We start from the raw sequence: 23,063 nt of genomic DNA, 5'->3' as shown, positions 1-23,063 counted from the left end.
AGTGTCAACATCAACATGGACCACAACCCCCAGATTTTTGCCTTAGTCATGGATTACTGGCACTGGCTCAGTCAAAGATTGATTTTTTTCCTACTGTTTCACATCTTTTTCCATGTCATGTCATAATTTTCAACACTTCTGATTCATGTCAGTGAAGTATCACAGTTTTTGTGTGTTTGCCTCTTAACCCATCCATGCCCAACTAAATTTGGTAAGGTGAGGTCAGTTTAGTGTTATTCCCCCCTCCCCCCAGAATTTGTTCTGATTAGTCTGAAGTGATCATTTTAATCTCTCTTACAAAAACAGTCACATTAATTTCACATGTTTTTTGCACACGTCATGTGAAATTTCCTGTAAGGGTTTTTTAAAATTGTATTTCTTGTATTCACAATCAGGTTTGGATATTAATTTCTTTTGTTAAAAAAACAGTAATGCTATTTAAACAAAAGACTACTTTTCAAATTTGTGTGCAAGCATACTCCATTGACAAATGTAAGAAGCCCACTTCTGACACCAAGTATGTCTTTGCTGATCAACTACGTTTGGGGTGAAATTTGTGTCTGTAAGATTTTTTTTCTTTTTTTTTGTGAGCTCTTTTAAGCTTACATTAAGCATGAACCACAACATGTCTTTGCTAATGCTAAACCACCAAAAATCTAGCCTCTTATTTTGTGTTTGAGTTATCTGTGAAAGTGGAAAATCACCATTTTTTTTGTAGGATACTCAGAATTATGGATCATACAAGAGTTTGTAAGATGTATAACACAATCTTTCACTTTCTCATACTTTTAGTCACACTCAGATTTGCATATTTTATTCTTTGGTTAAAAATCAAGAGACGTAAATTTGCTCAAAACACCTCCCTTTTTAGCCATATGGTTTGATCAGTTTGACGAATTTAATGAGATCTGTGCTGAGGTGCACTCAGAGGACATATGCATTAAATTAAATGTTCAGATTTAGACATTAGTGGGTTAATGAAGAGTAATGAGGTCAGTGGGAGTGAGTAATCACTAAAAACATAAAGCCATTGCTTATGAGAAAACATGATGACCTTAGGCCCTAGGTGACCATTGACAGCCTAAGCCTGGTCAGTTAAAGGGTGAAAGAAAGCAGGTTTGTCTTGCATAATGTAGTAAATGTTATGTGTCTCAATGTTTGTTTGTACATTGTGCAGATATAATATGTAATTATTTCTCTTTAGAGCATTGCACAGCTGCAGGATGTGCTGAGGAGAGTGTCTCTAAGTTCCTTTCACAGCAAATGCAAGGTAACCCTACACACGTACACACCCAGTCTGGGTATCTGGGTATATGGGAGTCTGGTGACTCTTAGGTTCAGTTTTAGGGTCAGTGGAGTTTCACAGAGTTGAGTTGACCTTAAAATATTTCTAGTTTTCACTTGAAACATCAAAAAGGTTTATGTAATACAAGTCTATAGTATTAGTTGAATATGTTTTAAGTAGGGTGGTGGGGTTATGTTTATCACACGGGATGAGAAATCATTAAATTACAGAGTGAACTCAGTGAGGCTACTCAGTTTATGTATTATGCAATGTGTATGGCTGCTTACAAGAAGAAAACATGTTCAGGTAGTTCTAATCTACCTGTTTTGAGTCTATGCAGTATGCCATTTGTATTATTATTGGATTGATATGATCATTTGACAGCCAACAGTCAATGCTGCTGCATAAAATCAAACATATGTTCTGTCATTTCACATGTTTTAATGTTCAGAGTCATACACCTGAAGCAGGGCATGCCCCTGTACGTAGAAATAACATGAAAACTCCTTTTTCACAAGATATGATGGACCATTTTTTTAACTAGCATCTTCCCTTCCATTATCTCCCTGCTGAACTCCATCCCACTCCACTAATCTTGTAATATTATACAAGATAACCCCATACATACTTACAGATTTCTGCAGTTATATGATTATTCAAATGGTCATGTAAACATCAAACTATGATTTCGTAGATAGGAGTAGTAGGGGTACCAGAAATCTGATTAAGAAATGAGATCAAGAGGCTGGATTTGAGCTCAGTAATCCGATTTCTCAGTGCATGTGAGCTCCTACTCTGATTTCTTTCGGATTTCGCAGTCGGACCGTGTGAAAACAGACGGCGGTACCTGGAGTTTCCCCATTGTCTGATTGCTCATGTGTATGCAGACCTGTTGATCAGATTACTGCCAAAATCTGTTTTTCTGCAGTTATTGGGTTTATTGAGCGACTCACTGATTTTGTGCGACTTGTTGGCTACATTGGCTTGTAGCTCGAAGTGCAAAACAAAAGAATCGACCAAAAAAGACACCAGACACGTCTTTGCTGATCGACTGTTTTTGGCTTTTAAAATTCTGCTCATCTCATTTTTATTTGTGAACTGTTCTTTTCCGCTTATGTAAACCATGAACCCTGACCTGTCCACGAGTCTAGCATCTTATCCTGTGTTTGAGTGATGTTGGGAACTGAAGAACATCAATTTTCTGACTGAAAATTGTGCTGAACAGTCATATTTGCAAATAGGCAGATATATAACACCAAGTACATATTTCAGGAATGCTCATAAACAACAGCGTTCCATCCGTCTCGTGACATTTCGTTCTGTCTCACTCATTGATTTCCTTAATTTACGCCCCAGTCAGACGATTGTTTAATCCTGCCTGTTTAGGGGTCATTCTGGGTCATTTTTCAACAGCTGGTTCAGAGTCTAAACGGGTCATTTTTCTACTTCTAGACTAGAGTACATTTCCTGATCCTGATGAATGTTGAAGGGACATGTGGTATGTTGGGTGGCTAGGTAGGTAGGTAGGTAGGTAGGTAGGTAGGTAGGTAGGTAGGTAGGTAGGTAGGTAGGTAGGTAGGTAGGTAGGTAGGTAGGTAGGTAGGTAGGTAGGTAGGTAGGTAGGTAGGTAGGTAGGTAGGTAGGTGGGTGGGTGGGTGGGTGGGTGGGTGGGTGGGTGGTTGGGTGGGTAGGTAGGTAGGTGGGTGGGTGGGTGGGTAGGTAGGTAGTGGTTAACACCTCTGCCTTCTATGCTGTAGACTGGGGTTCAATCCCCACCTGGGTAAACACCCAATTGGTACACTATACCAATAGGAGTCCTTGGGCAAGACTCCTAACACCACCTTTGCCTACCTGTGTAACAATAATCAAATTGTAAGTCGCTCTGGATAAGAGCATCTGCCAAATACTGTAAATATATGTACAGTAGATGTAATCTTGCTCATAGCTCAAATAGCCTTCAGCTGTGTTTTGTGCACTTCCTTATCTTGTTAGGAGAGTGGCTTTCTCCTCGATCTGTCCAGTGGAACAGAAGTGTCCAGTGACCAGCTTGCACAGGTAAGATTGTACGTTTAATATTTTACAGTTGTGTGTTGACCTTTGGCAAAAACAGCCAGATTAAAACACTATGATGAACTGGTTGAGGAGTATTAACTTTGAATAAAAGCTTTTAAAAGTAAATTTCATTTTAATGGGGATGTGCCCACAGGATGAGACGACCACTTGCTAGCCAACTTCATTATAACTAAAAACATCTTCAAATATAAAACTGATGAACTACCTGCACAGTAAACTGGTTACTATCACAGCTGACTGAATACTAGGCTAATTAACCGCCCATGACGACATAAGATTTAGTAATATTTTGATTGACATGAGGGCCTTTTTCTTTCTTTTTAAATCTGGGTACACATGGGTATCAAGTGGGTATACCTAGGCCCCTCAGTCACCCCTGATTTATAACTTCAGTTAATTCTCTTTTATATGCAGAGTGGAAGTCTGAGTCCAGTTAACCCGGTTCAGAGTCTGACTCAGGTAAAGCTCCACATGTCTTTAGAAACTTTCTTGAAGACGAGGTATGAGAGCAGTGACTGGGTTTACATGTACAGGCGATAATTCGGGTGATGCATAGGAATAATCTGACGATGGGAAAGCTTTGGGTCTACATGTGCCAGTCAGTAATTTCTTTGTTTAAGACATGATATAAACCCACCATAGAAAAAGTATGTTATTTAATTGTTATTTTTGTTTTTAAATCATTTATTTTTAGTTCTGTATACACCAATCTGGCATAACATTCTGACCACCTCCTTGTTTCTGCGCTCACTGTCCATTTTATCAGCTCCATTTACTGTATAGCTGCACTCTGTAGTTCTACAGTTACAGACTGTAGTCCATCTGTTTCTCTGATACTCTGTTACCCTGTTCTTCAGTGGTCAGGACCCCCATGGCCACTCACAGAGCAGGTACTATTTGGGTGGTGGGTCATTCTCAGCACTGCAGTAACACTGACGTGGTGGTGGTGTGTTAGTGTGTGTGGCGCTCCAGTGCTGCTGGAGTTTTTAAACACTGTGTCCACTCTCTGTCCACTCTATTAGACACTCCTATCTCATCAGTCCACATTGTAGATGTAGAGTCAGAGACGACAGCTCATCTGCTGCTGCGCAGTTTGTGTTGGTCGTCCTCTAGTCCTTCATCAGTGGTCACCGGACGCTGCCCACAGGACGCTGTTTGCTGGATATTTCTGGTTGGTGGACTATTCTCAGTCCAGCAGCAACACTGAGGTGTTCATAAACTCCAGCAGCACTGCTGTGTCTGATCCACTCAGACCAGCACGACACACACTAACACACCACCACCACGTCAGTGTTACTGCAATGCTGAGAATGACCCACCACCCAAACAGTACCTGCTCTGTGAGGTCCATGGGGGTCCTGACCACTGAAGAACAGGGTAACAGAGTATCAGAGAAACAGATGGACTACAGTCTGTAACTGTAGAACTACAGAGTGCAGCTATTCAGTAAGTGGAGCTGATAAAATGGACAACGAGCGTAGAGATGTGGGGTCGAATTTACGGTATTTATCGGGCACTTATGCAGCTCAGTTATTGGACTAAAATTCAGATCTGTTTTCTGGAAATCCATGTTGAAGGTCACAATGTGCTGTATATATGACTAGTTAAATAGTCTGCACCTGTATAAATGGAATAACGATCATCTTATTGTTGATGTCGACACACTGCCTTGAGGTGCTCCTGGAATTACAGGAATACTGTAGATGTGGAAGAGTGTGTGTGTTCAGGTTAGACTGTCTGAGTACGGATGTAACAGTTCAGCATGTTGAATTGTGACGAGCTTGAACGTTTGTGGCTGGTGTGTAAGTAATGTGGCCATTAATGGCCATCTTCACTTTATTAGAGCATGTAATATTCTAACACTCTCACATTGGATCAAATTCTGAATTTTGTCAATCGTCTGCTTGTATTTACACTTTCTTTTTTCTTGCTAGAATGGAACTGCAAGCAAACCATGGAATCCTTTCTTTTCTGCTGAGGTAAGATTGTGTTTGTTCGTTTTAGTCCGACTTCATTCCAGAATCATGACGGTGAGGGCTTATGGGGAGTGATTTAGGTCATACATGGGTACGGCATAGTTTTAAACTGACTCTATCTCTCTGAATTTCAGAGCAAAGTTAATGGAGTCAGTGGCAGCTCAAGCATTCAGAACCCATTTTCCACTCAAGACAAAGTAAGCTTTGCTGTTCTGTGTGTTCTTTATATACAAATTCAAAAATGTGGAGGTAAAGTGTGTCATGATTATGTCTTGTAGGACTCCACCATTAATGGTGTTGGTAAAGAGAGCAAGACACAGCCAAATGTGCAGGACTTATTCTCAAGTGGTAGACAAAGGAACGGATGGTCTTGGCCTCCATCATCTTCTGCAGTAACACTTGAGCCGTCAAAGGGGGATTTTCTTCAAAACGATTGGGCCATCTTACCGCCCTCAGCTTCAAGCCTGGAAACCAAACCCACTGATATATTCCAAGCCGCACCTCCTTCCTGGCTTTCAGACCTCCCTCAGGCTAGCCCGTCCAATCAGAAAGCAGATGTTTTTCAACCATTTGGAAGCAAAGAGGAAAACCCTGTCTTTGGGAGACCACTGGGGACCAATGAGAGCAAAGAACTCACTGAGCCGTCCAACGAGAGGGATTATCTCTTGGAATACATACTGGCCAATCAAATGAACGAGGATTTCCAACCTGCACCTTCTCCTACCGTAGAGACTGATGGACCAGATGCTTCCCAGAACGTGTCTAGGTTTTTCCCTCCTCCTGTTGCAAACGAAGACTTATTCCAAACCCCGGACATTTTCTCGGGCACCCCTACATCTGCGTCAAATGATAACTTTCCGCCCCCTTTGTCCAGTCTAGACAACAGAGTATTCCAGAGTACCCCATTTTATCCAACCCCAACCTCCATTAAGGCTGATATTAATGCGTTTGACCCATTATCTGTTGATTACGTTGCGAATGGTGATCCATTTAAGCCTCAGGAAAGCCAGTTTGACAAGCTGTTTGCCAACCCTGTTGGCACTAGTGATGGCACTTCTACAGGGCTCATGACTGGAACATTCAAGGACACATCCCCAGTTATATCACCAGTAAATAATCCGGTAAGAACATCATGGTCACGCTTTATTTGCATGGTCACCTATAGATGCTCTACAGATGATTGGGATGTTCATCAACAATGTTATGGTTAGGGCCAAGGTTGGAAGTATTTGTAGGTTTTGCTTTGAGCTTATGGTAAGGGTTAGGTTTAGGGTTAGGAATAGATTTAATAAACTCTTTCACACTGAACTTGAAGTTCAGATGAATTTGATATTTAGTTATTTAGTTAATAATTTGCCCCCAGGTGAGCAAGCCAGGGACGACACTGGCAAGGAGAACCTCCCTCAGAGCTGAGGAAGAAACCTTGGGAGGAACCGTCCTCCTCTGCTCAAACTACCTACAGAGTTATTATACTACTAATATTAATAGCAGTAGTGTTAATAGTAGGAATAGCTAGAAGTCTATGAAAACTTCAATGTAGGGAGGGCAGCTAGTCCAAGGCAGGTGGCGGTAGCTGGGGCGTGGGCAGCTGGTCTGAAGTGGGCAGCAGGAGAGCTCGACAGTCAGTCGTCCTTCAGTGATACATGTTTGTCATACAGTGTCAAAAACAACATAAAATATTGTGCTTCAGATTTCTTATCAGCTCAGTGTGGCTTGAGTCAAGTGTGTGATGGTTTAGACATGCATGAGCTATAAGCATCCATTACTTGTTAGTAGGGGTCGACATCGTCTGTTGCCCCACGCCAGAATATACATTCTGGCCACTAAAAATGGAGAGTCTGTGGCCCAACTAGCCCCCCTTTATTTGCCTTTTTACCATTTTAATAACCACCAGGCCAGTTGAATTTTCCCATACTCACAAATAGCCAGCTTTAATAATAATTTTCAGGGGTTAAAGCCAAGGTTGCAGCTTTCAACACGATTCCAATAACAGCCTTGCAAAGCCTGTTGAATGTGAAGATGGTTTAGAGAGATCGAATGCTAAAACTCTTCAGTCTGGTTTACAGTATTGTGAAAACATGTCAGTGGCTGTGTTCACATGCAAAGATTTTTGCCAATCTGATTGAATACATTCCAATTACAGATTAAGACTGAGGTGTTTATTCTCACTCTACTCAGCAATCTGATTGAAAATCTTCGTTTACATGCTCACTACAAGTAATCAGATCCAAAATTACGCATGCGTGGAGAACCACTTAGTGTAGACGTTACCATGACAGCGAACCTTACGTGAGTCCAGTCAGAGTGAGATGAGCAGCAGTGAGCAGTGCTTGTGTTTTTAACTGCTTTAAAATGACGTCAGACTCAGGAAAACGTCCTTCGCATGTCCTTATTAAAGAAGGCCGAGAGGAAGACGTCGTGTTCTGAGACACACAAGCTGGACGTCCGTCCCACCGCCGTCTTTTAAAGATCAGAGCATGAACTTCGTCTCCTCTGCAGACCAGTTTCTGCTCCGCCGTGTTGAACGGTATAAACTCTCACTGTGACGCGACAAAGATGCAGAACAGACCTAAACTTTCCGATAGGGAATGTAATCGGATACAGGAGTTTACACGGATATTATTCTTCTATTTAACGGATTATTTACAGGATTACCCACCTCATTCAATCGGATAGAAACTGTATTCCTCAATCAGACTAGACTATTCCGATTGAGGTGTTTACCTGGACGTATTCTATTCTGATTGAGCTATTAGTCGGATTATTAACGGATTATTAGGTTGCATGTAAACGTGGCAACTGCCTGGTTTGATGAAATGGAAAAAAATTGATTGGACATGAGGGAAACGTGGCAAAAAAACAGCATCTGACTGTTTTTTAGTACTGAAACATGCTTGTTGAATACAGTGCATATCACTGCTATCAGAACAAAACATTGTTTCTCCAAAAAGGTAACTTTACAGGAGAAGGGACTTTTTCTTGACTTTTTCAGAAGTATTTTTAGAGTAAGCAATTGGCATTTTTCATGTTAAAATGTAAAATGTAAAAATGAAAGGCTCAAATATCTTGGCTGATGGACTACGTTAAGGGTAATGAGGAAAATCCTTTCTTTTTTAATTTGCGGTGGATGTGTTGTTCTGAAGAATAGAGAATTAAACGTGAGATGTTTGCATGTTGTAGATGTTCAGAAGGCGCCTGCCCAAACCAACACCCCGAAGGATTCATAAGAACTCTAATCAGGTAAGCATAAGATGCTGTTGATGCTTATAATAATAGTATGTTCGCTCAGTACTAATAGTCTTCATCTTCTTTCAGGATGTGGACCATCATTCTTCATCCAAGCCTGCTGTCGTCTCTCCCACATCTGCACTAGCTCATTTTGGTACTCCTCGGATTCCCCTTAAATCCATCCAGGCTCCTCCCACATCCACTCCTTCTACTTCTCCTCCTGTCTTACAGGCCAGAACCAGCATTCAGGTGATTTGCCTTCATTGTGTCTCTGGTTCTTCTTCAGAATTACTGTTTAGACACTTCTAACCTGTATTTATTCTTATGCTCTGGTTTGACAGAACCAAACACCAGCTGAAGAGGAAAATAAGAACCAAGTCTATGAGGACGTTCTTCTCATTGGGCAGGTGTGTGTTAGTTGGTTTGTATAGGGAAAAGGTTCATTTGTTCTTCATAGTATATGCACCGATACATTTGCTGAGCCTTGACTGTGCGTGTGCATTGCAGGAGAGATGTGTAGAGGACTGGCCAGAGGACAGCCCCCAGCTTTCTCCCAGCTGGAAGCCGGTAGGGAACTGACTATACACTTTTCTTGATACACTTAACTTAAGCAGCAAATCCTATGGCTACAACAAAATACATAAACATATTCAGTAGATTTACTTCTTGTTTGACTAGAATGGGGAATGGGGAAGACATGAGCTGTGATTTTGATGGTGATTCTGTTATTTCAGACATCATTTTCATGCATTCCTGTCTATAGCAGGGGTCTAAAAATCCATAAGGTCCAGTTAGAGAAATTTCCTCAAGCAAAGATCAGGAGCATCATAACGTCTAACCTGCATCAAGACTCAGTGCCATATACTGTTTACTGAAGTAGCCGAGTAGGAATAACAGCATCTTATACAGTCGACAGCTGAATACCAGATCAAATAAAGTCCAGTTCAGTCAGATTTCAACAATATTTACTGAATATCAGATCAAATAAAGTCCAGTTCGGTCAGATTTCAACAACATTTACTGAACATCAGATCAAATAAAGTCCAGGTCGGTCAGATTTCAACAACATTTACTGAACATCAGATCAAATAAAGTCCAGTTCGGTCAGATTTCAACAACATTTACTGAACATCAGATCAAATAAAGTCCAGTTCGGTCAGATTTCAACAACATTTACTGAACATCAGATAAAATAAAGTCCAGTTCAGTCAGATTTCAACAACATTTACTGAAAATCAGATCAAAAAAAGTCCAGTTCGGTCAGATTTCAACAACATTTACTGAAAATCAGATCAAATAAAGTCCAGTTCGGTCAGATTTCAACAACATTTACTGAATATCAGATCAAATAAAGTCCAGTTCGGTCAGATTTCAACAACATTTACTGAACATCAGATCAAATAAAGTCCAGTACGGTCAGATTTCAACAACATGTAATTCCCCTGTATGGCGTCACTCACTCGAGTCTCAGAGCTCATCGTACTAATCATGACTGAGTAGCGTCATGTGTGATATTAACAGCGCATGTGATTGGTCTGAGAGTCTCTGGCTGCTAAAAATTAAGTGACTGACACACACACACACACACACACACACACGCGCGCGCGCGCACACAGTGGTGGGCAGCCCAATCCATGGTGCCCAGGTAGCAGTTGGGGGTTAGGTGTCTTGCTCAAGGACACCTCAGTCATGTGCTGTCAGCTCCTGGGATCGAACCGGCGACCTTCTGGTCATGAGGCTGGTTCCCTAACCTCCAGCCCACGACTGCCCCGCAGTCATGCTACCATAAAGGCTAGAAAAACTACGCCCATTAAAACAGGACCACCCTGTCGAAATTAAATAATTCTCCATAGTTTATCAGCTACAGGTCCAGGTCCGCATAGGACAGCGTATGGGTCCGGACTCGACCTGTGGTCCGCCTATTAGTGACCTCTGGTCTATAGCGTTTACACGATGTCGCAATAAACAAAAAGCCTGTCGATGGGAGAGATCAACAAGTAGGGCTGGAAAAACGAAAAAGAATTAGTGATCAGTTGTATTGATTGTGGTGAAAAAAGCGATATGTTCCTCACTGACTAACAAAAATGTGAACATTTCAGAGCATAAAATACACACTTCTACATGTTGCAGTGCACTACAGGAAGAGTGGTAGGCTTCTGTTCTCTTAAGTGCAACATAAAACAAGAGATGGTTCGCAGCAGTGCGGTAGATTATAGATTAATCAAATAACTATTACTTGAGTAGCTGTTACCACATAGAGGGTTCCACTCTAGTCAGTTAAGAACGGGAATACTTGATCTCAGTGAGTGGCGTTTGTGATCATCAAAGCTGCCTGATCTGGTGAATCTCAGTTTATAATACAGAACGAATCCGATAATGGTTGGGTGTTTTCTTGGGTCATGTTGGGATTTTTCGCTTTTTTCATATTTTCTGCCTAATTCAGTAGTGATTGAACGAAGAAAATGAGTTACAGTGGTTTGATGTGAAATGGTGCCTTGTTGTGATACTTCCCAACCAGATTTCTTTGCGGCGGTGATGATGGGAACCAAGAAAACAAATCTGAAAAACTGTGCTTTTTTTCCTCGCAGCACCCTGCATGAATATTAAAATGAATTCCGTTAGTATTTAAGGACACATTTCTCCAGACAGAAGCATTTGATGTCGCATCACTTGAACATCTTTGATTAAATTTTGCAGAACTTTTGCAGACCTTACCCTGGTACTGTCCAAAGACGTGCAGCCAGGCCAATTGGACACGCTAAATTACCCCTAGGTGTGTGTGTGTGTGTGTGTGTGTATGAATGCATGTCCGTCTGTCTGCCTTATTAAAATGGATACTTCCACCGTGATAATGCACCATCACAAATTATACTTTAAGCTGATTTTACAAGCATGAATGAGTGGTCAACACATTTTTGCATATCTGAATTTAGTAGTGTGCTTTTGGGACGGGGTCTAATGGAAGGCATACAGTATGAATGAATGGCTGACAAATCTGCAGGAACTGCATAATGTTTCCAAAACAGCAGAAAACAAAACAGGACCTACCAAGTCATTTGTGTAGGCCTATCAGTTTCATACTGTTGCCACTGGGTGTATATTTTAGTCATTTCCAGTTCTACCGTTGTTGTGAATGTTTTTATTTCATGTTTTCGCTGTGTTTTTTTCATCAGGCTGGAAAGTTAAGACTGAGGAGGGATTCTTTGAAGGTGAGCCATTGATAAATAACATTCAGGACATTCATTTTATAAATAAATAATTAGATTTTATTTTTAATGCATTATTTCTCGCACTTTTAATGTGTACTGTTCTACTTAGATCACTGCAGAGTCTGAGGCAGCCCTGACTTCAGAGACTCTTGGGAAGAAACATGGCAAAGGGGTATGTCTATGTTCCAAAAGTTTTCACTCACCCATTCAAATAATTGGATTCAGGTGTTCCAATAACTTCCATGGCCACAGGTGTATAAAGCCGAGCCCCTAGGCCTGCAGACTGCTTCTACAGACATTAGTGAAAGAATGGGTCGCTCTCAGGAGCTCAGTGAACTCCAGCGTGGTACCGTGATCGGACGCCACCTGTGCAGCAAGTCCAGTCATGAAATTTCCTCACTACTAAATATTCCACAGTCCACTGTCAGTGGGATTATAACAAAGTGGAAGCGATTGGGAACGACAGCAACTCAGCCATGAAGTGGTCGGCCACGTAAAATGACAGAGCGGTCAGTGGATGCTGAGGGGCATAGTGCGCAGAGGTCACTGACTTTCTGCAGAGTCAATCACTACAGACCTCCAAACTTCATGTGGCCTTCAGATCAGCTCAAGAACAGCGTAGAGAGCTTCATGGAATGGGCTTCATGGAATGGCCAAGCAGCTGCATCCAAGCCTTACATCACCAAGCGCAATGCAAAGCGTGGAATGCAGTTGTGTAAAGTGCCGCCACTGGACTCTAGAGCAGTGGAGACAGGTTCTCTGGAGTGACCAATCACGCTTCTCCTTCTGGCAATCCTGATGGACGAGTCTGGGTTTGGCGGTTGCCAGGAGACGGTACTTGTCTGACTGCATTGTGCCAAGTGTAAAGTTTGGTGGAGGGGGGATCATGGTGTAGGGGTGTTTTTCAGGAGTTGGGCTCGGCCCCTTAGTTCCAGTGAAAGGAGCTCTTAAAGCTTCAGCACCAAGAGATTTTGGACAATTTCACGCTCCCAACTTTGTGGGAACAGTTTGGGGACGGCCCCTTCCTGTTCCACCAGTGCACAAAGCAGGTCCATAAAGACGTGGATGAGCCAGTTTGGAGTGGAAGAACTTGACTGGCCTGCACAGAGTCCTGACCTCAACCCCATAGAACACCTTTGGGATGAATTAGAGTGGAGACTGTGAGCCAGGCCTTCTCACCCACATTAGTGTCTGACCTCACAAACACGCTTCTGGAAGAACGGTCAGAAATTTACATAAACACTCCTAACCCTTGTGGAAAGCCTTCCCAGAAGAGCTGAAGCTGTTATAGCTGCAAAGGGTGGGCCGACATCATATTAAACCCTATGGATTAAGAATGGGACGTCACTCAAGTTCATATGCGTGTGGACATGTATGTCCTAATGTACTTAATATTACTGCACTTTGGTATTCATGGCTATTCTGTATCATTTTAGAAACTGAGCAAGAAGTTGAGGTCCTCATTCTTATCTAGAAGAGGGTCAAAGGTAAATGCATCATACACACTGACCTTGATTGTAATTTTTAAAAAAAATATTCGAAGCAGCTGAATATGAAACAGAATGATGATGTTGGGTTTCAGGATAAGTTTGGAGACGACCTGAAGGCGGCACAGACAGCAGCGCTCGGCCGAGAGTTCAAGGTATTTGCACCCGTTTTTGTTTGATTGATTGCTGTTTGTTCACCACTGTCTGTCTCAGCATTTTCAACAGACCACATAATCAGTCATGCATTTCTTCGTGCTTTATTGACTAGGAGAGAACCTCTGACAGCTTGAATGGTGGCTATGGGGGGACCCTGCCTTGGGGAACAAAGGTGATAGAAATCATCTTATATCTTGACAATAAATCTAATATTTCTCATTTTTAGAATGTTTTAAGCTTAATATAAGATGTAAATTGTTTTTACTCAAGAATGGTGCTTGAAACAGGTAAAAAAAACTTAGAAATTGCTTAAATTATCTTGTAATAAGCTTACAACAGTCTTAAAATGAGTTTAAACAATTTCACTTGCCAAGATATCAACACTTTTTTTTATACACAGCAAAAAATGATAAGTGTTTTTTGCTCATAGTTCCATGACGGTGCCTTAGATGACGTTTTCTCATCTGATCAAGATGAACACAGTGCAGCAGTGGCCAGCAAACGTGTGAAGGTTTGGCTCATTTACACTCGATCCTCTTAACACTTTGACGCACATTCCGTTTGGCACGGATTAACGAAAGTTGTCTCTTCTTTCTTCTCAGCAGAAGAAAAGAATAAAAGTATCCGTTCCTCCCTTACGTTACCGAACATCTTCCAAGGTAGAAGTTCATTATACATTTATATTACACCTGCCTTACTGGCATGAATGTCAAAACCCGCACACATGTTGGCAATGTTGTTTCTTATTTTACCAGATAAAGTCCAACAGTGATGTTCCTGATAATGGATTAGGCCATTCCACCGTCTTGCCAGCTTCCAAGGTTTGTACTCTGTGGAGTTCTGCCTTCTACGCTGTAGACTGGGGTTCAATCCCCACCTGGATAAACACCCTACACTACACCAATAAGAGTCCTTGGGCAAGACTCCTAACACCACCTTCGCCTCCCTGTGTAAACTGATCAGATTGTAAGTCGCTCTGGATAAGAGCGTCAGCCAAATGGTGTAAATGTAAATGAGTCTGTGATTCAGTGAACTGTGCAGTGTTAACGTAAAGGTTCAAATGTTTACTTACTGTGGCTGTTGAGCCTAAATACTGTATTTAAAGCCTGTCTTCAGGAGACATTAGCTGTCTGTGGTCAGGAGTTCAAGAAACATTTCTAGTCTTTGAAGACTTTGAATCAGATTATTATAAGTCAGATATTCTGTACCTTGGCTAATTGTTACAGGAGGATATGTGGCAATTAGATTTTTTTAATTGAATATTTTTACTGTAATATTAAACTGCGATGGACTGGCGGCCCATCCAGGGTGTATCCTGCCTTCCGCCCTATCACAGGGTTTAAAATGACATCACCGTCTATTAGACTGGAGAGAAGAGCTACAGCCTCACACGACCCCCAGCTTCTGAATGGAGCTGATGGAATATGAACGTTATGGAGAACATGACCAAGTGCGGTTTGGAACCACTGGTGGTCTTGAGGAGTAGCGTGTACCTGTTGATCGCTTCATTCAGGAGCTGAAACTTTACGTGCTTCCACATATAGTTTGGATGTTGAACTCCGAGTCTCATTTGAGTTGCTTTTGAAGACCAACAATAACAAAGTAATGGGTCAACTTTTAGAAGAGAAGCTCAATAAGCTGTATGTGGCATTAAAGGAAAGCTTGAAAAGGAAAAGTTCATAGTTTTTTGTTTTTTTTTGTAGGAAGACCGATTTATGAGAACCGATGCTGAAAAGACTCGCTTCTCTGCAGACGTCTTGGTATGTAACGGTCACAGAGTAACTGAATTGATGGTGCTTAAGTAGGGCTGGGTATCGTTAAAAGGTTTTCAGTGCTAATATGAAATACTGGAAAGCTGATTGGCCATGAGCTGCGTCTAATTTATTAATACACTGTAGTGAAGTCGTTTGGTACCTTTAAGCTATTGAACCTCCACACCCAGCCATCTGCTTAAGTATTCTTCTGTTTACATATTTGAATTTTGCTCTACACCAAATTGCTGTAATACGAGTTTAGCTTTGCAACCTGTTTTCTCCAGGATTCATTTAGGCCTCCGAATAAGGAGGAGGGGGCGACTGGATATACCCCTTCGTTGGAGTCAAAGGTGGGATTGTTGTTGTTCTACCACCTGAATTTTGTCTCACAAAGGATTTCTTGCTTAGCTCGCCTAATTCAGTCTAACCCTGGAGTTTCTGTCTCATGATGGTTGATTACTTTTTTACTGGGCTACCATCACCATGACCGAATGTTGCCTGCCTCTCCTTGTCAAGAGCAGGTTAAGTTTGAAATTTGAGAAAAAAAATATATAATTGTGACCAATTAGTGACCTCGGGTCCATTTGGGTTCACCTTTTATTTTATTTTCAGTCACTTAGAAATCGTCACTTTGCAAAAGGGTTGAAAGGTTAATCATTAATCACAGTCTAATGTTTTTATTTTATTTATTATAACCTACATTTACAGAATCAAAAAGGTTTTGAGGGGGCTCCCGAGTGGCGCAGCCATCTAAGCCTTGGCCCTGTCATCAGGAGGTCGCGAGTTTTACATTTACATTTACAGCGTTTAGCAGACGCTCTGATCCAGAGCGACTTACAGGAAGAGCTTTGTCTGTCTAGAGAAAGTCTCTCTGCTAGTTACCAGTAGGTTAGAGAGAAAGACGGTCCTGAGCTCAGATACTGATAGAAACACAGTCACTGTAGATACAGAGGGAAAAAGAGCAGAGCTGAACACAGAACAGTGCAACACACTACAACACACTACAACACACTACAACACACTACAATACAGTACAATACAGTACAACACACTCCAATACAATACAGTACACTACAATACACTACACTACACTACACTACACTACAATACAATACAATACAATACAATACAGTACACTACACTACACTACAATACAGTACAACACACTACAACACACTACAATAAGATAAGATAATCCTTTATTAGTCCCACAGCAGGGAAGTTCACAATACACAATTCACAAATTCACATACAATAAGAACAAGTTAGTAGGATGGCCCCCTTCTCCCCCCATCACTCAACGCGGTACTAGTCAGCGCAGGCGTCTGTTAGGTGACGTAACAGATCTGGTGGTCAGCGCTTTCCTCCGAGCGCGTTCGGCTGTCCCGTGACGTTGCGAGAGCGGCAGGTTGAAAAGAAGCGGCGGCTGGTTTCACAGATTCTCGAGGAAGCCTGTGCTGCCTTCACCCTCCTAGTGCTGGTGGTATCGTGTGACTGGGAGAGTCCTAACTAGTGGGTGGAATTGGAAACGACTAAATTGGGGGGAAAATTGGGTAAAAATCCCCCCAAAAAGGAAAAAAAAGTTTTGAGAGGGGAAATATTTAACCTAATAACACACAGTTATATACTGCCTGTAGAGTTAGACCAATCAGAGGCAATAAGACGACTGTGCTTCGCTAGAGCGCCACCTTGACAAACATGTTCAATCATAACATCTTAATTTAACTGCCAGCCTTCTGATTATAGGTGTTTATGTTTTAATGTTCAGGCAGGTTACCAGGATGAGCCTTTCTCTCCGAATGGTGCCGAGCAACTAGAAATGCAGGACTGTCGACCTGTAAGTCGCTCCTGCCGTTGCTTTGTCTGTGTATTGTGTGCATCCACTGTGAATTACAGTTGCATTTGCGCTTGTTTTTACAGAAGAAACCTGTTAGGTTTATAGTTCCCCGGCTGCCTCGGAAAGAATCGAAGGTAAACATTAACACCGCTTCTGTTAGTAATGTGCAAAGTCATCGTAAGTCAGGTACGCTTTCATATACATGTGATTCACCTCTAGAGCACAGCAGAGGACGTCCCACAGAAAGGGGCAGATCTATTTAAAGCCAGTGACGTTAACGGCTCTGAACTGAATGGACATGAGGATTATAATGAGGTATTTTAACTCGATTATTCTTTTCATGTTTAATTCCTGATGTGATTAGATTTCCATGTTTGGACTTGATTTCCCTGTGTTCACTTTCTCGTAGATGAGAAAACCGCCTATTCTGAGGGTTCCACCACTTCCTTGCAGAGATGCAAAGGTTCCATGCTGTTATATTGCATCATATATGCATGTAAATATACACCGATCAGGCCTATCATTCTGACCACCTCCATGTTTCTACACTCAGGTACTGTTTGGGTGGCAGATCACTCTCAGTGCTGCAGTAACACTGATGTGGTGGTGGTGTGTTAGTGTGTGTTGTGCTGGTACGAGTGGTGGTGGTGAGTGGATCAGGCACAGCAGTGGTGCTGGAGTTTTTAAACACTGTGTCCACTCACTGTCCACTCTATTAGACACTCCTACCTTGTCGGTTCACCTTGTAGATGTAAAGTCAGAGACGACAGCTCATCTGCTGCTGCACAGTTTGTGCTGGTCATCCTCTAGTCCCTCATCACTGGTCACAGGACGCTGCCCACAGGACGCTGTTGGCTGAATATTTTTGGTTGGTGGACTATTTTCAGTCTAGCAGCAACGCTGAGGTGTTTACAAAACTCAGCACTGCTGTGTCTGATCCACTCAGACCAGCACAACACACACTAACACACCACCACCACGTCAGTGTTACTGCAGTGCTGAGAATGACCCACCACCCAAACAGTACCTGCTCTGTGAGGGTCCATGGGGGTCCTGACCACTGAAGATCAGGGTAACAGAGTATCAGAGAAACAGATGGACTTCAGTCTGTAACTGTAGAACTACAGAGTGCAGCTATACAGTAAGTGGAGCTGATAAAGTGGACAATGAGCGTAGAAACAAGGAGGTGGTCAGTCAGAATGTTATGCCTGATCAGTGTGTATACATATATATATGTATGTAACAAGTAAATTAATACTTTATATATATATAATATTAATTTACTTGTTTATTCCTTTGTTTATGGAAGATTCAGTTTGAAATTCAAGCTGCAAATCTGAAATGCAGTTCTGCTGATGAACATATTTGTGATATTTAGGGTCTACCGGATTCAGAAACCCCAGAAAAAGGAGCAGATCTGTTCAAGCCAGGAGACGTTGAAGATGCTGAAACCTGGATGGAGGAGTACAGTCCGGTATTTCTCCACCCTCATTTCTGATCCCCATATTAAACAGTCTGTTGCGTAAGGGTACACGATGTGGCAAATCATGATACTGATAACGTTTGACACATTGCCCACTCCTAACTATTACTCATCCCTCATTCATCTCACTATGTAATAAAAGCCTTTTTCTATTGTTTTTAGGACACCAAGCCTCATAACAATTCACATACGGCAAGCAGAGAAACAACGGTAATGGTTTTTGCATAGGTGTGCATACATTATACATCCAAAGTGTGTAGACACCTGCTGAAGTGAAGGGTATTAATAGTGAGTTTGTCTCTCTTTGCTGCAGTAGCAGCCTCTATTCTTCTGGGAAGGCTTTACTCTAGATGCTGGAACATTTACTATGAGGATTTGATTAAGCATCAATGAGGTCAGGTACTGATGCTGGTCAGTTCTGGATCACAGATTATTCCAAAGGTACTGAATGGAGCTCCATCAATCCAGAGAATGCAGTTGCACTGCTCCACAGCCCAGTGCTGAAGGGCTTTATACCATTCTAGCTGATGTTTGGCGCTGCACTTGGTGACCTTAGGCCAGGGGTCGGCAACCCAAATGTTAGGAAGAGTCGTTTTGTCCTTTCAGCAAAAGTCTAACCACCTTGTGATCTACAACATTTTATGTCCATTTTACCATTGTGACTGATGTACTAGTACAGGCTAACAAATATAATATAAATGAATACACAGACATACTTTGCTCTGCTTTAAGCTTCAGCTCAGCTGTAGCCACTTTTCTCACATCTCCAGCAGGAAACTTTTCCAAAAGTGGAATAGTTTCTTGGAAAATATCTCTTTTTTACAAGGCTGAAGCTTCTCATTTACCAGCTTCTTGTTGCACCATTTAAGGTGGAACACGAAAAATTGACAAATGAGAAGCTGACATCAGTTTTGTGACTTTTTAGTGTTTGACAGTGTCTTGCTGTAGATTAAATGTATCAGGAAACCAGCTGGAGTGATTATAAACACAAATATCCAAATTATCGACGTTCGTCTTAAATCTCTCTCTTTGCCGTTTCGTAGCTACTAGATGGGCAAGACTGTTGTCTGTGTTGCTATGGTGACCAGCCGTCTGCGCTGATCTTCAGGGTTAAAGGGTGAATCAGCAGTTCTACATTAACTCCAGCGTTTAAGACCATTTACTGCTAAACTGTGTTGAAGGATCAGCAGAGCTTTATTTTACTGTAAAGGAGGATTATTTTATTATTACCTACTAATATAATTCAGCTGTGGAGCCACAACAGGACAGGAAAAGAGTCGCGTGTTGCCGACTCCTGCCTCAACATCCCATTCTACTAGCAGTGCTTTTCTTTGAAGGTTGTACAAGCTCTGTGGGTCCATTGAACACCTGTGTCAGCAATGTGTACCTTAAAGTCAATCAATTCACCAATCAAAAGGGGTGTCTGGATACGTTTGGATGTGAAGTGTATCTGCATGCATTTTGCTTGTGTCCTCATTTTGGTAAGTCTGATGTTTCAGTGCTTAAAATGTCACTGTTGTCTGTTCAAATCACTTTGTACTTTTGCCCTTTAAGGCTAGAGGGGAAGCATTTGTTCCTGAAGACTTTGATCCCCCAGGTGCTACCTCCAGTAACTACTACCTTTCAGAGGCAGCTAAGGTATCCACACAACCTTTTAGCTACACATAGGTCAGTCACCCACAACAGCATTCTCGATCATCACAGATCTGGTGGTGAGGAACGTGACTTGTCATTCGCCGACACCAGTGTTGCCTGTTAGTAGAGTAGGCTTAGATTACAGGAACTGCCATTATTGCAGCTGTCAGACGTCTACATTTACTTTTGCTTATCTGGAGAACCTGCATGGTTGCTTGGAGGGCCTGCGAGTTAGCCAAGTATGAGGTGCCTTTTGACTCACTAACATGCGCTCAAACCAGTTCCGTGTGTTCAGAGTGTGTCCAAACCAGTTCCATGTGTCCAAGTTTCACCATGTGAGAGAAACAGATCCCCACCCGAGTGATTTCAGATTCAGAGGCAGTGTTGACTCTGCTTTCTGTTTTTCTTTCACACATCAAGATGAATGTGACAGTGTGATTTGTTGACTTAAGTACTGTGCAGACAGGATTAGTTGAACATGGGGAGGTGCAGTGATGTGGCTCTTAGCGGAGAATCTCTGATTTTAATCCCGTCTCAATCCATCTTGTCACTCAGATTTCATGCATCTGCCTCTGTATCAAAGATAGAATCTATCCGAATATCCGTAATAAAACAGATATTTGGAGCTCTGAAATCTGACTGGCTGAGCCATGTTGGAAGCCATTGTGAAATACATGATACACAGTATCTCACAAAAGTGGGTGCACCCCTCACATTTCTGCAAATATTTTATATCTTCTGATGGGACGACACTGTAGAGATGACACTTAGATATAAGTTAAAGTGGGCAGTGTGCAGCTTGTATAGCAGTGTGGATTTACTGTCCTCTGAAAAGAAAACACACAGACATTAATGTCTAAATAGCTGGCAACACAAGTCCACCTCACAGTGAACGTGTCCAAATTGGGCGCAAAGGGTCACTATTTTGTGTGACCATCATTATTATCTAGCACTGCCTGAACCCTCTTGGGCATGGAATTCACCAGAGCTGCACAGGTTGCTACTGGAATCCTCTACCTCTCCTCCATGATGACGTCACGGACTCAACTTCTTTGACCCTGGCGAGGCCTTTTCCGAGTGGAGGCTGTCTTGGAAAACTGCTGTATGACCTCGTCCACCGTGCTATAGCTCAGTTTCAGGGTGTTAGCAGTCTTCTTATAGCCCAGGCGTGGAGAGCAACAATTCTATTTCTCACATCTTCAGAGAGTTCTTTGCCATTAGGTGCCACGTTGAATATCCAGTGGCCAGTATGACCGAATTTGACCCAAAACACCAAATTTAACAGCCCTGCTCCCCATTCACACCTGGAACCTTGTAACTCTAATGGGTCACATGACACCAGGGAGGGACACTAACACAACTGGGCACAATTTGGACACGTTCACTGTGAGGTGGACTCACTTGTGTTGCCAGCTATTTAGAGCTGAAGAAATGTGAGGGGTGTACTTACTTTTGTGAGATACTGTATATACACAATTATGAGCACATCCGTCAATTAAATTCTTTATTAAAACAAGATTTTAATTGCAAAACAGTACTGATAGGTGGGGCCAGCCATCAGAGAACCTGGCTCTATTTAAACTGAGGGACTTGCAACTAATATGTTTGTGATTATAGCTGCATGTTTATTTTTTAGTAGGCCTGTCTAGCTGGAGCAATTGGCTCTTGTGCCCTCATGTTTACAATAAAAAAATTTGTGACCTTGAATGAATACCTTCTGGAAATGAAGTAAAATTAAATGAACGTTTTAAAGGAATAGCATTAGCAGCAAACAAATATTTTTATTTTTACATCTTATCTTTATTATATTTTTATTTCATTTGTTTTTGTTTAACAGTTTATAAACTGTTTATATATGTTTGTTATATATGTTTTTATTTTCATCCTGACTGTTCTTAATGGTCACAATATGAACAGTCCAGCAACTCATTGCTTTCACTAAAGGTCGACAGACATGACATGAAAAAATGACGCTTTCTGATCTCTGTAATTTGTCCACAGATTTGTGTGCGGTGCAAACGTTGTATTCTTTGTTCTTTCTCTCGCAGGCTGAATGGATGTCCTCGCAGATGGACGTGAGGCGAGCAAGAGGCCCGGAAGACGACGAAGAGAGATTGGAGGGCGTGGAGGAGGAAGAAGGGGTCAGTTCTTTTCCTGCCACACATTGCTTACAAACACAGTATCTCAATTAAACAAAACTGGATTTTCTGTTGGCCTTTATATGAGGTCTGCTTACCTTGCAGGTTCACGTGTGAGTATAATTACAATCATTCAAACATCTGACCCTGTTTAGTGCCTATAGTTCTAAATATCACACCTGCATTGTCATTGAAAATGGAGATTATGAGCACGTAAAGGCAGTGCTTTCTGTGTTTTACAGATTAAAATGAATGTAATGAGCTATTTGCATTTACAGCATTTTGGCAGACGCCCTAATCCAGCTCAATTTACAATTTGATCATATTACACAGGAAGGCAGTGTTAAGGGTCTTGCCCAAGGACTCTTACTGGTATAGTGTAGAACAGAGGTCACTAATAGGAGGACTGCGGTCCGAGTTTGGACCCAGGCGCTTCGCTATGCGGACCTGGACCTGTAACTGATAAACTAAGGGGGATAATTCAATTTCGACTGGGTGGTCCTGTTTTAATCGGCGTATCTTTTCTAGCCTTTACGGTAGCTTTAGCAGCCGGAGACTCACAGACCAATAACATGAGCTGTAAATATCACATGACACTACTCAGCCAATCAGATCTGTGCATTACGGTGAGCTCTGAGACTCGAGTGAGTGGCGCCACACAGGGGAGGGACGAGGAGAGAAACAGCAGTCAGAGAAGAAAGTGAGTCAGAGGGAAGTTATTTCACATGACGTGATCTAAAAAGAAAAAAGTATCTGTAAATATTGTTGAAAAATGACTGAACAGGACTTTATTTGATCTGAT

General features: G+C 41.9%; 1 protein-coding gene across 1 annotated transcript in view; it reads left to right on the top strand.

Moving 5' to 3' along the window:
• The window catches only part of si:cabz01007807.1, a 29,564-nt gene that overhangs the window by 157 nt on the left and 6,344 nt on the right, over positions 1 to 23,063 (top strand). Inside the window, exons 3-30 of the mRNA XM_017715272.2 lie at positions 1,205 to 1,270; positions 3,278 to 3,340; positions 3,773 to 3,817; positions 5,293 to 5,337; positions 5,469 to 5,531; positions 5,613 to 6,455; positions 8,515 to 8,574; positions 8,650 to 8,811; positions 8,904 to 8,969; positions 9,070 to 9,129; positions 11,736 to 11,771; positions 11,881 to 11,943; positions 13,208 to 13,258; positions 13,354 to 13,413; positions 13,527 to 13,586; positions 13,845 to 13,925; positions 14,017 to 14,073; positions 14,170 to 14,235; positions 15,118 to 15,174; positions 15,453 to 15,518; positions 16,937 to 17,005; positions 17,089 to 17,139; positions 17,225 to 17,320; positions 17,415 to 17,468; positions 18,384 to 18,479; positions 18,651 to 18,698; positions 20,043 to 20,126; positions 22,172 to 22,264. Coding sequence (XP_017570761.1) covers positions 1,205 to 1,270; positions 3,278 to 3,340; positions 3,773 to 3,817; positions 5,293 to 5,337; positions 5,469 to 5,531; positions 5,613 to 6,455; positions 8,515 to 8,574; positions 8,650 to 8,811; positions 8,904 to 8,969; positions 9,070 to 9,129; positions 11,736 to 11,771; positions 11,881 to 11,943; positions 13,208 to 13,258; positions 13,354 to 13,413; positions 13,527 to 13,586; positions 13,845 to 13,925; positions 14,017 to 14,073; positions 14,170 to 14,235; positions 15,118 to 15,174; positions 15,453 to 15,518; positions 16,937 to 17,005; positions 17,089 to 17,139; positions 17,225 to 17,320; positions 17,415 to 17,468; positions 18,384 to 18,479; positions 18,651 to 18,698; positions 20,043 to 20,126; positions 22,172 to 22,264 — 2,661 coding nt within the window. The remainder of the gene's footprint in view (positions 1 to 1,204; positions 1,271 to 3,277; positions 3,341 to 3,772; positions 3,818 to 5,292; positions 5,338 to 5,468; positions 5,532 to 5,612; positions 6,456 to 8,514; positions 8,575 to 8,649; positions 8,812 to 8,903; positions 8,970 to 9,069; positions 9,130 to 11,735; positions 11,772 to 11,880; positions 11,944 to 13,207; positions 13,259 to 13,353; positions 13,414 to 13,526; positions 13,587 to 13,844; positions 13,926 to 14,016; positions 14,074 to 14,169; positions 14,236 to 15,117; positions 15,175 to 15,452; positions 15,519 to 16,936; positions 17,006 to 17,088; positions 17,140 to 17,224; positions 17,321 to 17,414; positions 17,469 to 18,383; positions 18,480 to 18,650; positions 18,699 to 20,042; positions 20,127 to 22,171; positions 22,265 to 23,063) is intronic.

The sequence above is a fragment of the Pygocentrus nattereri genome, chromosome 22, assembly GCF_015220715.1.
Source record: "Pygocentrus nattereri isolate fPygNat1 chromosome 22, fPygNat1.pri, whole genome shotgun sequence".
In the NCBI taxonomy this organism is placed as follows: Eukaryota; Metazoa; Chordata; class Actinopteri; order Characiformes; family Serrasalmidae; genus Pygocentrus; species Pygocentrus nattereri.
This window is presented reverse-complemented; position numbering and strand designations above follow the sequence as displayed.